The sequence below is a fragment of the Haliotis rufescens genome, unplaced genomic scaffold, assembly GCF_023055435.1.
Source record: "Haliotis rufescens isolate VD_foot unplaced genomic scaffold, xgHalRufe1.0.p SCAF_1, whole genome shotgun sequence".
Classification (NCBI taxonomy): domain Eukaryota; kingdom Metazoa; phylum Mollusca; class Gastropoda; order Lepetellida; family Haliotidae; genus Haliotis; species Haliotis rufescens.
In genome coordinates, this window is record NW_025963779.1 from 36,129,814 (window position 1) to 36,143,673 (window position 13,860).

General features: G+C 41.8%; 1 protein-coding gene across 4 annotated transcripts in view; it reads right to left on the reverse strand.

The window, feature by feature from the left end:
• Positions 1 to 203: 203 nt before the first annotated feature.
• LOC124135679 (E3 ubiquitin-protein ligase UBR5-like) overlaps positions 204 to 13,860 on the reverse strand; it is a 61,941-nt gene continuing 48,284 nt past the window's right edge. For 3 of the 4 annotated variants that reach the window (XM_046501128.2, XM_046501127.2, XM_046501126.2), the window contains exons 37-50: positions 12,914 to 13,158; positions 12,156 to 12,390; positions 10,269 to 11,304; positions 9,172 to 9,291; positions 8,782 to 8,998; positions 8,010 to 8,189; positions 7,396 to 7,468; positions 6,768 to 7,102; positions 6,148 to 6,278; positions 5,602 to 5,826; positions 4,919 to 5,147; positions 4,115 to 4,240; positions 3,393 to 3,537; positions 204 to 2,728 (exon numbers count right to left, since the gene is read on the reverse strand). In XM_046501128.2, the coding sequence (XP_046357084.2) occupies positions 2,430 to 2,728; positions 3,393 to 3,537; positions 4,115 to 4,240; positions 4,919 to 5,147; positions 5,602 to 5,826; positions 6,148 to 6,278; positions 6,768 to 7,102; positions 7,396 to 7,468; positions 8,010 to 8,189; positions 8,782 to 8,998; positions 9,172 to 9,291; positions 10,269 to 11,304; positions 12,156 to 12,390; positions 12,914 to 13,158 (3,596 nt within the window). In that variant the 3' untranslated portion in view covers positions 204 to 2,429. Of the gene's footprint in view, positions 2,729 to 3,392; positions 3,622 to 3,999; positions 4,241 to 4,918; positions 5,148 to 5,601; positions 5,827 to 6,147; positions 6,279 to 6,767; positions 7,103 to 7,395; positions 7,469 to 8,009; positions 8,190 to 8,781; positions 8,999 to 9,171; positions 9,292 to 10,268; positions 11,305 to 12,155; positions 12,391 to 12,913; positions 13,159 to 13,860 lie in introns of those variants that run through there. The other variant, XM_048395789.1, reaches the window with a different exon arrangement.

Consider the following 13,860-nt stretch of genomic DNA (forward strand, 5'->3'; position numbering starts at 1 on the left):
AGCTTCACACATTGTACCCATGTGGGGAATCGAACCCGGGTGATAAGCGCGACTGCTTTATCCACTAGGCTACCCAACTACCCCACTGCATTATACAGATATTACATATAAAATTGTAATGTTGGTTTTGTTTGTACCATTACTTGGAATCAACTTAAACTGACAAACGTGTACTTAATCAACATTAGAACTCCAACAAAGAGTCATTGTTTTATACATTTATTTATCATACAAATTATTGTTTGGTAATGCATGTCTAACAGTAAATGCATTGGTTTTGTCATAAAACTTGTCACTTGTCTGAAACATCTCTTTTGCCAGACATCTTTGAAAATAAACATACATACAAACAAATTCCAACCATGACAATTTACAACACTGCGCTTGTTCCCTCTTTCCCCTGCTACAGGCACAACAACAGGCTGGTAGGATGCAACTGTGTACCATCTCACATCAGCGTCAACCAGCAGCACACTCCCACTGACATACATTCCTCCACATACACACAGTTCAGAAAACCATCTTGAGGAAGAGAAACTTCACACCAGCATGATGCTGAAACACATCTTATGACCATCATTTAGCTAATCTGATTAACACACTTTCAGGTCTCTTCTGCTCTAAATAATTAGTAGTCTTTACCTTAAGTAAATAAACAATTGTATTCTGATATGATACATCATTAGTATTGGCAGAAATGTTGTCAAGGAGCAAATGAATGATCAGTTTGCCATAGCTATATCACAGTGGCCTGCAAAGTGAGTTTGGGCCAAACCAGTGGTTGATAGTGTGAGCATGAATCACATCTATTCAATGACACACTAACCAGTCTGGTCATGGCAGCAGTGTCTCTCTTAATGAGCATCCTTGGGCCATATACTCTAGCCACCCAATGCCTGCTACACAGATAAAGGAGTGATTATTCTAAGCTTTGAACACTGACATTGTGATTGTCGTCCCAGGGGTGCGCATGAAGTACTCCAAGTACCAGAACAAGCACCAATGCCAGTACAGCAGGGTTCTTCCCTTACCAATGTAACAGTTCCATGCATGTCCTGGCAAATCACATAGAGAGATCCTATAGCAAGCTGGTAGCACCGTCAATAATACACATTCACAACACTAGCTTTCACAGATATATGTTGGCAGTCTCTCTTTACATATATCTAAGGTACATCTGCATGGTCTGATGACCATATTCCAGGGAGGGCATATCATAAGAGTACAGGAGCTAAGAGCATATCAGTTCTGTTGCTTTCATCTACAAATGCTGCTGTTCCAAGAGCAGGTTTCTCATAACAAGAAACGTTCACTTCACATGATCTCCATAAAAACCTTCAGACATGGGCTGAAATGCTCTCACATCACATGGGAATGATATTTTACATCAAAAAAGAAATTAGATTTCTGAAAGACGATCTTTGTATAAACATACACCTTGATTAGTGCTTCATTCACAGGAATCCACATCCTCATTCTACCATACACACATCACACAAATACACTCACAAGCCCTTTGACTTTTGTTATAAAACTGTATACAATCAGAACACTGAAAACATCATTAAATTCAAAGAATTCATTATGGTACTGAATATCCTCTTCGTTCTTTACAGTGACGGTATTGCTTGATCTTGAACACCCTGCTACAACCCTGGGTCAACACTGTTGTCAAGGGTCTCATATCATTTGGGCTGCAGGACAACTGAAACACACTGTGCATATAGGCATCTTTGCAAAGCCACAAACACCAACACAAATGGCTCTTCAGATCCATGTGAATTAGCAATTTGGGGAAAAGAGATTGAACAATATACATGTAAGACACAACACTGATAATCATATGCCTCTTTGCACTTAGTACAAAAGTGATAAAGCTAATATTAGACAGTCCTTGAGCTAAATCAGCTGCACTTCTGTTTTTTGTTGAAGTTGGTAGTTGTAGGGCTTCGGTGTGCATCCTTGATATTCACACATATCAGCGTGGTTGACGTATCTGGATCTATTCATGAAGAAGCAGTTGTTTCCTCCAGCCTCCCAGTGATTCATGCAGGGAACTTCGTTCAGGCACTTCCCAATTATTGTATTGCCCTTGTTAGACATAGACATTATAAATACGATAAAGTTTGGTCTCACCAGATTGATCAAGAGTTTGTTCCATGACTATCCATGACTTCAAACATGGCAACCCAGTTCAGTCTGTCAAGAAAATTAATATTGGCACAAATTCACAGAGTTCACCTTGCCATCATCCATGTTTGCAACACAAGGTTACCTCCCTTTACCATCCTCTCCTCCCCTGAAGCCATCCAAATTCCATGACAGCGTTTGACATATCTATGCCAAGTGTGTGTGCGCTTCCAGCCTTTTCAATACAGGTTTTGAAGCCACTTGCACAATCTTGTAGCTAATACACTTAGATCCAATGATCAGACAAACCCAAATGCTTTTGTCTTGATGGCCATCAGGAGCTTGGCTCTGAGAATGACTTTGGTTGAGTAGAGGGGGATATATAGCCGGGAGATGCAGGTGTTGGCTGTGGGGAGATGGTCATCATCAGCAGGTCGGATGGTGATGCTGGGCATGGGCTGGAAGCCTTCCTCACTGGCCGGCAGGGCAGGGCTGGATGTCCAGAAGTAGACCAGGTCCTGCCGCTCTTGGTTGGTCATCTTCTCCACCACTGACCACAACCACCTCTTGAAACGCTGGACCCGTTCAGCACTTTCACCTAAACAGGATGGATACTGTTAGTTTGCCTTCATCTATTGCTTACCTTTATGTCTCATTTCACATGCAACATTGATAATGATATATGACAGAAGGCTGAAAAAATCATGACCAGACATACCAGTGATTGATTTAAGCAACATCCAACCCCATCGGGACACAATGACACACAATCAACAAAGTCACCAAGTCTGACCACCTGATCTCTTTAGTTGCCTCTTATAACCTGCATAGGTTGCTGGGGACCTATTCTAACCCCATAATCCCCATGGAAATTGTTATGAATTCACAACTTCCGACACAATATTTTTTTCTGAGCAGTGCCAGGATTAGAAATAAACTCAAAAGCTTTACTAGCCCGGGTAATGTTAAAACAATGGGCAAATTTGAAATTTGTATTTGCCCACAGGAATTTGTACTAACCCTGGGCTAGTGTTACGTTCTAACCCTGAACTGTGCACAATTCTACATGTTCACATCCATGTCTGTTTTTCCTGTGATGTGTTTGGTTTCAGAGAAAACTTCCAGTATTACAATTGATATTGAAGGAAGCAGTCCCTCAGAGCTTGGTCACTAGAGATGATGGGACATGAAAATATCCCAAATAATAGCAAACATCATTAGTCGTCTGTAAAATCTTCCTTCGTTAAAGTGAAGTAACTCACCACTCTCATCGTTAAAGCTGGTGTATCCGATGAGAGTTTGTACATCGATATCACCAACACCATTGAGGAGCAGCCGTAGATCTTCCGAAGTTAGACCTTCCAGTGAGTTCTGTGGTATCACATCAAACACGCCTGCTTTGATGTGCTAGGAAACATACAATGTACAGTTTAGTCACTCCGACATCTAACAGTAGCAATCCCTACTACCTGGTATGATGAAATAACTAGACAAGAACCACGCAGCTACAAGGAATTATGGATTACCTGTCCAGAGTGAAGGAATGTTTGACCCTTAGGTTTGGTGAGGGACAGCACTCATCCACGTGGCAACAGATAATCTGTAATTCTGAGTTTTGTGTAGGTTATATATTACTCATTGTCATTCAAAGAAAGAAAACAAAGAACAAGAGTCATCAGGAGATGACATATCCCCCCAGTCTGGTGTAATTCGAAAATGAACTTTGGCTACTTATACGCCACTTTTGGTTCATTGACATTGAATACCTTCCGTTCAGGGAGAAAAACAAGAGTCATTCCTATGCTTATCACTACATCAGCAGGCGGGATAAACATATATCTTAGCCTCAAATCAGTCTGTAAAATTCACCAATATAAAGAATCTTCAGTGTACAGTTCAAAGAAATAAAATTTCAAGATCAACATTCTATATATACACTTCCAGAGGAAGGAAAATGGCATCTACTACTTTCTGTACTACTCACCCGAAGACTTTTCTCGGCAACTTTGACCATTCTATACTCGGCATACTTGCGAACATAGTCATGGACATTCTGGGCGTTTACTTCAATGTCAGCACCTCCTGATATCAACTCCAGCTGTTCCCCGCCCTGATCACAACAGAATCATGTTAGGGTTTTCTCTTGCATTTTCTTAGATTGGATTATAGATTCTATAACAGCCAGGAGTGAAATAACACATGTTTGTTTGTTGTTTAACGCCGCACTCGGCAATATTCCAACTTTCTGAACCGGTCTCTAAATAATCTACTGATCACTTCACACACAATTTCCCTGAAATTAATGTGAACAATATTGAATAAAATTTTGAATAAATTCATTCCAGATATACAATGAGCACTTTTTATAACCACAGTGTAATAACATGATTAATTTGCGTACTTCAGTATGGGTTTGTTGACATGGTATTTTCGGTGTCGTGTGCTTATGGTTATGTCTTTGTATTGGGGGAAAACATCAACCCAAACTCTTCTACCCTGTGTAGTGGGCGACCCCCCTTGAAATCCCCCTAATTCTATGTACGAAAAATTTGCCTTATACACGGCAAAATACGGTCTGCCTCTTCCAACAATATTTCAATCATTTTAGGCAGTCCACCCAAAGTGAGGTAGGTTGTAATTTTTGAAGACTTTGAACGAAGGTCCTGGCCATAGAAGTGACAGACTGGCACATCCTGGCAGGGACTTAACACAGCTAAAAGCATCATCTTACTCTAAGTACCCTACACCCTGTAAAGTTTCTAAAATGGTAGATGCAAATAACTCTGACCTCTTCAGCACAGAGCTCCACACAGAAGTTCAGGTCAAGAGTTGTGAACATGAGCGAGGCGTCCTTGGTTTCTGAATCTTCCAGCAGTGTACGCAGGCTCTCGTAGATCTCTGGGTCAAAGAAGGCCAGGTCATGCCAGCCAATCTTCCGGCCTAGCACATACTTAAGGACATGGCGATTGAAAAATATGGGGCAGATCTCATTCTGTAGCAGGCACAGACCGATGACTCTGTTACAAAAAGTGATCAAATTGAAAATATACAGTGACTTTACAATATCTTTTTGGATGATTAAGAATTTTCTTATTTACATAGTGTTCTTTCTCAAGCAACATACAAGTTTGTTCATTGAGATTATGACTGAGAATTATGAAATGAATTCCAAACATTGATGCTACCAAAATGTTTCAAGTTGGGCTTACCCCACCTTGAACAGTATTTCAACCATATCAAGATGTGTCAGCGTAATGAGGGAAGGAAGCCTTTAGTGGTGCCTGTTGCAGAAGTTTACCATTTGGTGAAACCATCAGCATGGGTATGGTCCTGACATATCAAACAACATTTTTAGGGATAATCTTGGATTCAAACAAAATACTAGCATATCCTGGCACATCTAAAGGATGCAACTCTGACTTCCAGATAACTGCACCAAAGTGATGCATGAAGTAACGAAGGTCCACTTGCCTGCCAATATTCCTAAATGCGTTAAGCCTCTCTGGAGTGTTCTTTCCAGGTCGAGGTGAATAATAGCCATGTTTTCCAGGTTGCCATAGCAACGGGGCATTATCCTCCAAGTCTTCCTCTTCCTCTCCATCACTCCGGCGGTCTGATCCACTTCCACCTTTCTTTGTCTTGTCAGAGGACAAGTTGAAGATGTCCAGGTCCAGCAGCGTCTCAGCACTCATCTCCCTGTGCACCCCAAACTCATACTAACATCACTGGATACAAGCACAACCATGGAACACTTTAGTATATTCACAATTACCAAACTACACTGAGGCAATGTCTCAATTTCACAAAGTATCATTACGACAACTAGGTCTGGAATAGAGATGGACCATGGAGCTTAGTGACTCTCCCCGCAAATACTCCTTAATCAGTCAATTAACATTGTTTTTTATGAGTAACAAAGCTGTCCGGCTTTGGACTAGGGACTAAAGCCACAGACTAGATTCAGATTCTGATAGTTTCAACTTTCCATTTTAATCCTGTTATAGCACAGTGACTCACCTGCCATGTGACATTATGATGTCGACAGCTTCGTCAACACGTTGCCGCAGGGACTCCTCCGACGCCAACAGCAGCAACAGCTGTGCTGGGGACAGCTCCAGCAACATGCCAGTGATCTTGGCAGCCAGTGACTGCAGGGAAGAATGTCATCATATTCACTGCTTATTTAGGCTCTCCATAGTTACTATTGTTAGATGGACACTTGCACGATACAGTCCACATTCTTGTCAACAATTAATACATCAATTAATTTATAGTGAAAGATCAAACAGGTTCCAAAGAAGTTTTAAGACTCGACCAATCTGGCAACCCATCTCACTTTGGGCAGTGCAGGACACATACTCTGCCTGGAATCTATATTGGAGTCTCACCAAGTGAAAATGAACACTATGATAATCAACCATAGAATAGGACTTATGACAAGTGAAGCCCTAAGCTTGCTTTGTGGAACAACACTTCGAACCCTCCGAACTACATACTAAAAAAGTGATTTTCAGGTAATACTGTAACACTCCAACCTGAATTGAGCTGCTGTAGATGACCCCCTCCCCTCTGTGCCCCCGCTCACCATTAGAAGTGCCTATTACTCAGTAAGAGCCTTCCTTCAGCATCCTACTCACCGGTTGCAGCAACCTGACCTTGGGGTACAGCCTCTCCCCCAACTGCCTCCTGTACTGTGAGATGGTGTCTCCACCCTCTGCCGGGGGGTCACTGCTGCCAGCACTGCCGCTGCTTCCCCCACTGGCACTGGAGCTACCCCCTCCAGCACTGCTCCCCACCCCACTTGTGCTGCCACCACCTGACCCACTACTGGCAGCATCGGTGGGCATGTAGAAGGGCGGGGCATCGTATGACAAGGTTCTACGTGGTTCACGGTCTCTACTTCTCTGTCGCTGCATGGCCGACCTCTGTCGTTCTCTTTCACGCTCTCGGGATCTTAATCGTTGTATAAGATCTGGACAAACATCACATAAATCAGGTTATTCAAAGGTTTTGTTAAAAACAAAGTTTCAAAAACAATCACTGATTCTGTTCATTAACATTAAAAATCGGCACTAGTCACATAGTCCTTGCCTAACTGCCCAATAGACTAGTATAAATTTGACCTTTTTAAGGGTTTTGCTATATGTTATCATGACAAGGACTAGTGGACTAAAGCTGTTAGTTTCTATCGCTGATTAAGTGCCCTACTATACCATGAATGAATTTCAGATATATCTATCAATAAAACAACAAAGTTTTACTCACTGTATTGGAAGCTCTTCCCTCCTCCAACAAGGATCCCATCCAAGGCAGGCAGCTTCTCCTGGGACAACACGGCCTGGAACATACAGTACCATCACCAGGTCACAAGCAGCCCCCTGGGAGCATCTCACTTCTATATACAGCACTTCTTCACTTTAGATCATACAGTTTCTATGCTGGCACAGTCCACCAGGTCACACTTTTTTGATTCTATGGTTTTCAAATATTTTGCCAATTACCTTTGCTTAGGCAAATATTCTCAAAATTTAATTTGGTATTAAATCAGTTGCCAATCCTTTTCAACATGTTTATAATGTTTTACTCTTTATATAAGATGTTTGACATGTCCATGGACAATATACAATGCATTTCAACAGGTACTTTTTAATTCATCAACCGTAAGCTTCTTAGATTTTTTAATAAATATAAATTCAAACAATTGTCATTTCTTTCTGATTATGGCGTTGGTCACCATTAAAAATGTTTCCCCAGGATGAGTCCTCTTCCATGTAATCTATTTCCACTTTGCTATACATCGGTCTCCCTTCTCAAACTGTGAGAAGACAGACATATATATATGTATTTCACCTCATCATAACACAGGTGTGTTCACTCACATGGGCTATTGCTGTATAGAAGCTCCTGGCAACCCCTGACCCTTCACCGGGCTCATCCTTGAATGTGACCTTGACCCTGTGAACAGCCAAGGGCGGCCCAGTGGTGCTGGTACGCCGGTTGAAGTGAGTATTCAGCTGTTTGAAAGTGGTCTGTAGCAAGGAGTTCCTGTCTCGCTCAACCTAGTCAAATGAAACAAGAGTCATCAGAAGATGACAAATCTCCCCGGCTCCAACAAATTCGTAAGAACAAATCATCTGACTGTTACTTGAAGTCCAACTTGATGAGAGAATTTCTATGAAAAATGTCTGTCTGTATACACAAAAGTAGTTATTGAGCTATCAAAACAATACAATGAAATTGGGATTCAGAATTTTGTATTTCTATGTCACACACCACTATGAACAGTCAAAATCAAACTTGTTGCCATGGAAACAGAAAAAATATAAATTCTAAAATTCCCTAAACAGCAAAAGGCACCAGTAGACAACCTGGTATTTGTGTGTGTAAAGTGTCAAGAGAGAGCACCAATTAGTTTTAGAGATATGGTCTGGACAAACACACCACTATTAACAGAGTCAAAGTCAAACTTGTTGCCATGGAAACAGGATATATATATTTTTTTAAATTCCTAAAAGTGGCAAAAGGCACCACTTCAGCCCCTGATTAACACATGTACCAAGTTTGGATGAAAAATGTTGAATAGTTTTTGAGTTCTGCTCCGGAAATCACACCAACCTCCGTTTCAGCAAAGTCTAAACTTGCTATACTTACATCTAGGGTAAGATCTCTTTGCTGGGAGTTCCTTAGTTTCTCCATCTCACGACGGAAGCGGCTCTCCTTCACGGGGAAGCCACCGAGCTCACTGATCACAGACCCCACCTCGGCCCCAACATCCTCACAGAACACACGACCAAACAGATCTAAAGTCAGTCGCCATCGCCCCAACAACACATCATGTGACACCTGCTGTCCAATCACACTTTGTTGTCTGAAATAAACCAAAAATAACTTTGTACTTGTGCTTTTTCTTAGCCACGTAAAATCATTAGACTTTATCAGTGATTAAGAACATGTACATATTTAAGGCAGGAATCACTGTAGTAACTTCAGAGTTACATAACTATGTATTGAGAACTATGTCTGATAACAAACTTCTGTTACCTGGCTCTGAGTGACATGGACGCTGATGTTGATGAAGTCTCAATGTCGACAGTGTTGGATACATTCTCATTGGCCCCAACCAGATCCACCGGGCTCTCCACAGGCGGTGCTGGGTCAGCACTGAGGAACATAATGAAGATTGTACTCCAACAATACATCCACCTGTCATTAATACTGCTATCATCTTACAGTCATAAGAAGATCAACACTTGAAAGTCACCCATCACTCTATGAAAGAGTAAACTTTGATTAATGATTTCCTGGTTAATACCCCCTAAATTTCAGAAGCCAGTAAAGAGCAGACAGAACTATTCAAATAACCATAAGTATGATTACTGCAGTTTGTATGTGGCTAAGTAGGGATGTAACTGTTCTCCGAATATTGTTGAATGGTGATATGAAGTGCCACTTTACATGTATCGTGAAGACATATACCAATACAACCTGATACATGTATATATAAGGAGTGAGTATGGTTTAATGCCACTTCCCCAATGATCCAGCTACATCACAGTTGTGGATGCCAAGAAGGGCGTCACACATGTGGGCAATCACAACCACACTCACACGAGTCGACACTTCAACCACTAGGTTACCCCACTCCCTCATAATATAATAAGGAGTTGATACAATAATATGGATGGTATGAAGAGTACTTGATGCAGTTTGTGTTGAAAACATAAACTTCCTGATTGCCTTTGTGGCAAGGAATTTAGGCTCTCATCATAAATAATTTATACAATATTTTCTTCTTTAATCTTTTCAACAAACAGCACTGACAGACATTGACATGCATAACAGGACTAAGACGCCACCAGTGACACAAGATAATTCTCTTTGCATTTAAGAGATTCTTTGATTGCTTTGACTGCTACCTATGACCCCCTTTACAAGAGATGATAGGTGACCAGTGACACAAGATGATTCTCTTTGCATTTAAGAGATCCTTTGATTGCTTTGACCGCTACCTATGACCCCCTTTACAACAGATGAGGGGTCAAGATGATCCCAAGATCTGGAGACTAGGGTAGACTGCAGCCCAAGCACAAAACTATCAAATCTGTAAATTTACTGAGGACAACTCCATCTTGACTCACCTGAACGAAGGCAGTGTAGAGGGTTCTGCGGTTGAACTGGAGGCAACATCCATGGGCACAGGCATCATATCCTGACTCTGTTCATCCGACATGGATCCCGCTGGAGGGGGAGGCGGCAACACCTGTGTCGATCCCGCATGTACAATCACACTCGCTTGCTGCAGGTCAGACCTCATCAGGCTCACATTGGGACTGAGAGGAGCTGGGGAGGAAGTCTCCATCGATGACACTGGTGGCATTTCCGTGGTCAAGGTAGAGGAGGTTGAAGGTATGCTGGGAATGTTAGGTCGTACAATGACCCCAGTGCTGATGGGAGCGTCTGAAGGTGCTTGTGCTGGTGTGTCGGTCCGAGTGTCAGCAGTTGGACTGCTGCCACTGACCGGAGGCTGAGCAGTCTGGGTGGCAATGGAACATGTATTGGCCGAGCTGTCATCCATGGGACTAGAGAGGGAAAGATGGATTGGCAACTTCTCAAATCTGTTTGCTGTACTTGTGGAGCTTGCGTTGGCATCTACTGTGTGTTTTGGCTGTAATATTGTTGGTCTTGCCATACCAAATAAATCTTCACGACGAGAATTTGGCTGAAGTAGATGTGGCTGATCTGCCAGAGGAAGAGCCTGAATGAGGGGTGTTTTGAACGGATCTGGAGGGGGACATCCGAGGAATATAGTGGAGTCCGAGCGTTGGAAAAACGGATGCTTCCGACCTAGTTTAGAAGTGGTGTCACTGTCACCATCACAGCTCTCAGAGTCCATGGCAATGTTGCTGTTGGAGATATCGTCATCATGGTCATCATTTTCTGTTTCCTCATGGTCCTGCCATGAGTTCACAGAGATGCCGTCCTTTCCTCCATCCAGGTCAGACTCGGGACCTGACCTCATGTAGTAGATCAGAGCATCAAAAACATATGCCACATGCTTGAGTGCTGACATGTCCATGACCGGCAGGTTATCAAGATGCTCATCGCTATGGGAACGCATCAGAGATAGGGCATAGTTGAGAAAGTCCCTTCTGGCAGAGTTTCCATCAGTGCCAGCTGAAACGGAACCACACTCACTCCATTAGATACATAACCCTAAAAAATGTCATCAATAAGAGAATGTATATTGTTTTATGGCATGTACAGCAATATTTCAGTTATATCATGTCAGTCTGTAAATACTTAAGTCTGACCTTACACACAAGGGCCCTGATCCACGTAGTTTTCGATGCTCAAGAAGAAACTCCACAGTTTGACATAGACAGATGCTACAAATCTTTGTGGATCGGCTCCCTTGGGTGGATAGCACAAACAACAATCACTGCCACAAGCGTTTGATGACTGGAAACCATGACCTTCATTCAAATAGATCTAATTTTGGGGTTTGGGGTACTTATTCTACCCTGAGTACTCACAGAAAGGATGTCATCAGGTGGCTAAGAGAGACTTAATGGTAGAACTGGATCAAACAAACCAGTTACCAACAGTATGAGCACAGAACTTTTGTGGCATCTCAGATGGTCTGTTTCACCAGTAACATCTCTCAACAGATTTGACATAATCTTTGTCACTGGGTACTAGGTGTCAGTTTTACTCCAGAATCTCAGCCAATCCTCAAATAAAAAACATGGTGATATTTAAGCCTTCAAGATCAATTTCATTGGCCATGGGGAATGTTGGTCAAAGTATGTTCATAACAACTCTGTCATTCATAAGAGGCACCTTCATGGATCGGGTGGTAAAGCATGGTGACTTGGTTGATTGTCGCTCATAATATCAAGCACTAGATTGTCAGGTCAAGATTATTTACAGACTGCCATCATAAAGCCGGAATATTTCTGAAATCTAAAGCTAACATTGGAGGAACTATTCTCTACATAAAACAGCTAGAAACTATAGAATCTCACCAATGACCCCGAATCTAGTCCTCCTGCGTGTGTCGATGGTCTGGATCGTGCGCTGCTCATCTCGGTTAGGCCTCTCCCTGGTGTTCCTCATGTAGTTGGAGTAGTTGGGGTGGGTGGGCATGGCGGGGTCGGTGTTGTTGCTGAGGGCACTGCCGAAGCGCAGCTGTGCCTCCGTGGAGTCCATGACGGAGATGAGCCAGTCCCAGGTAAGCTTGAGGTGGCGCTCCAGGTAGGACTGCAAGGACAGCACTGGATTGTAACTGACAGGATCATGCATGGAACAACATCCCAGGTCAGGACTAACTGTATGACCGACTACCAGTATGTGAATGTTTTCTAACACACCTCTAGTTCCTTACTTAATGATTATGTTAGCTTTAAGGGCAGTCTGCACAAAAAATAGTTTGAGTCTACTCGCCCAAGTGTGTCATTTGGCACCATTTGTATTAGCTTGCAACATTAAAACATGGAGTATTATGAGCTGAGCTTACTAGACAGAAGAAATTTGACTAGGCCAAGGCTAGTGGCTAAAGTCACAACCTACTTGGGAAAATTGATCATATAAGGTCTACACACTAAAATAACACAATGTCTTCCTATAAGTACTATTATTGTACTGTCTGAGTTATGAAGTCATTTTACTCATCTCCATTTTATTTGTCAGGCACAAATTCCCCAAGCAATCTTTCATTTGGAAGCTAAAAAAATGAATACACACTGTCAACACATATCTATGACCAGCTGTAAGGTGCCTTTACCTGCAAATCTGCTGCGTCCTGCTCCGTCACATTGAGAACACAGGGCAGGGGTGCTGTAGCAGCGTATGTGGGCAGAGTGTTCAGCATGTCAGTTATCTGACGAATGATAATACCAAATGCTCGTGCTAACTGTCCCACTGTAGTTGCCATGGTAACAGCATTATCCTGGTTTGTTGGTGTTGCTGTAGTAACAGTAGTGGTGCGACGAAGTGTGGAGGGGTCAATGTAAATCAAACCACTGCCACCTGTAGGAAACAAACACATATAAATAGGTGTAGTAGCTAGGCTCTTGTTGAGTAACAAATTCCTTTCCCTAAATTGCAAGTTTCTGAAAAATTCTGTATTTGACGTAATAAGCGCCTTGCTCTCATAAGCGCCCACGGTGATATTTGCTAATATAATGCCTAGTGAACAATCCCAATAAGCACACCCCTTCCGATTGATCAATGTACACAAGACATATTTATACGTATAAAAATATGCACTCATGTGTTATATGCACCCTTAATTATGGGCAATTTAATTCTGGAAAATATATCTGTCGTGTATAATATGCACAGACTTTTCTTTTGTATAACTTCAGGCTGTCACCATAAACTATGAAATTTACAATCTTTCAACTCTGTTTTTTTTTTCTTCACCAAAATAATATTCTAATAAGAGCCCCCTATTTCTAATTTTTAGAGCGCCCTGGGCGCTTATTATGTCGAATACGCTAAACCATTTTTTTAAATTAAAAAAAATAATAAATTGGATTTATTATTATTTATTTTAAATGAATATTTTAAACTACTGATATTATCATGGTTTTTATCTGTGAGTGAGGTGGGCTACAATTTGCTATGTACATTACTTCAGTTATATACCACTCAAAAGAAGCTAAGGACCATCCAATTCTTTCATATTATTATAGTAAATCTGTTGTGGCATGACATATATACTCAATT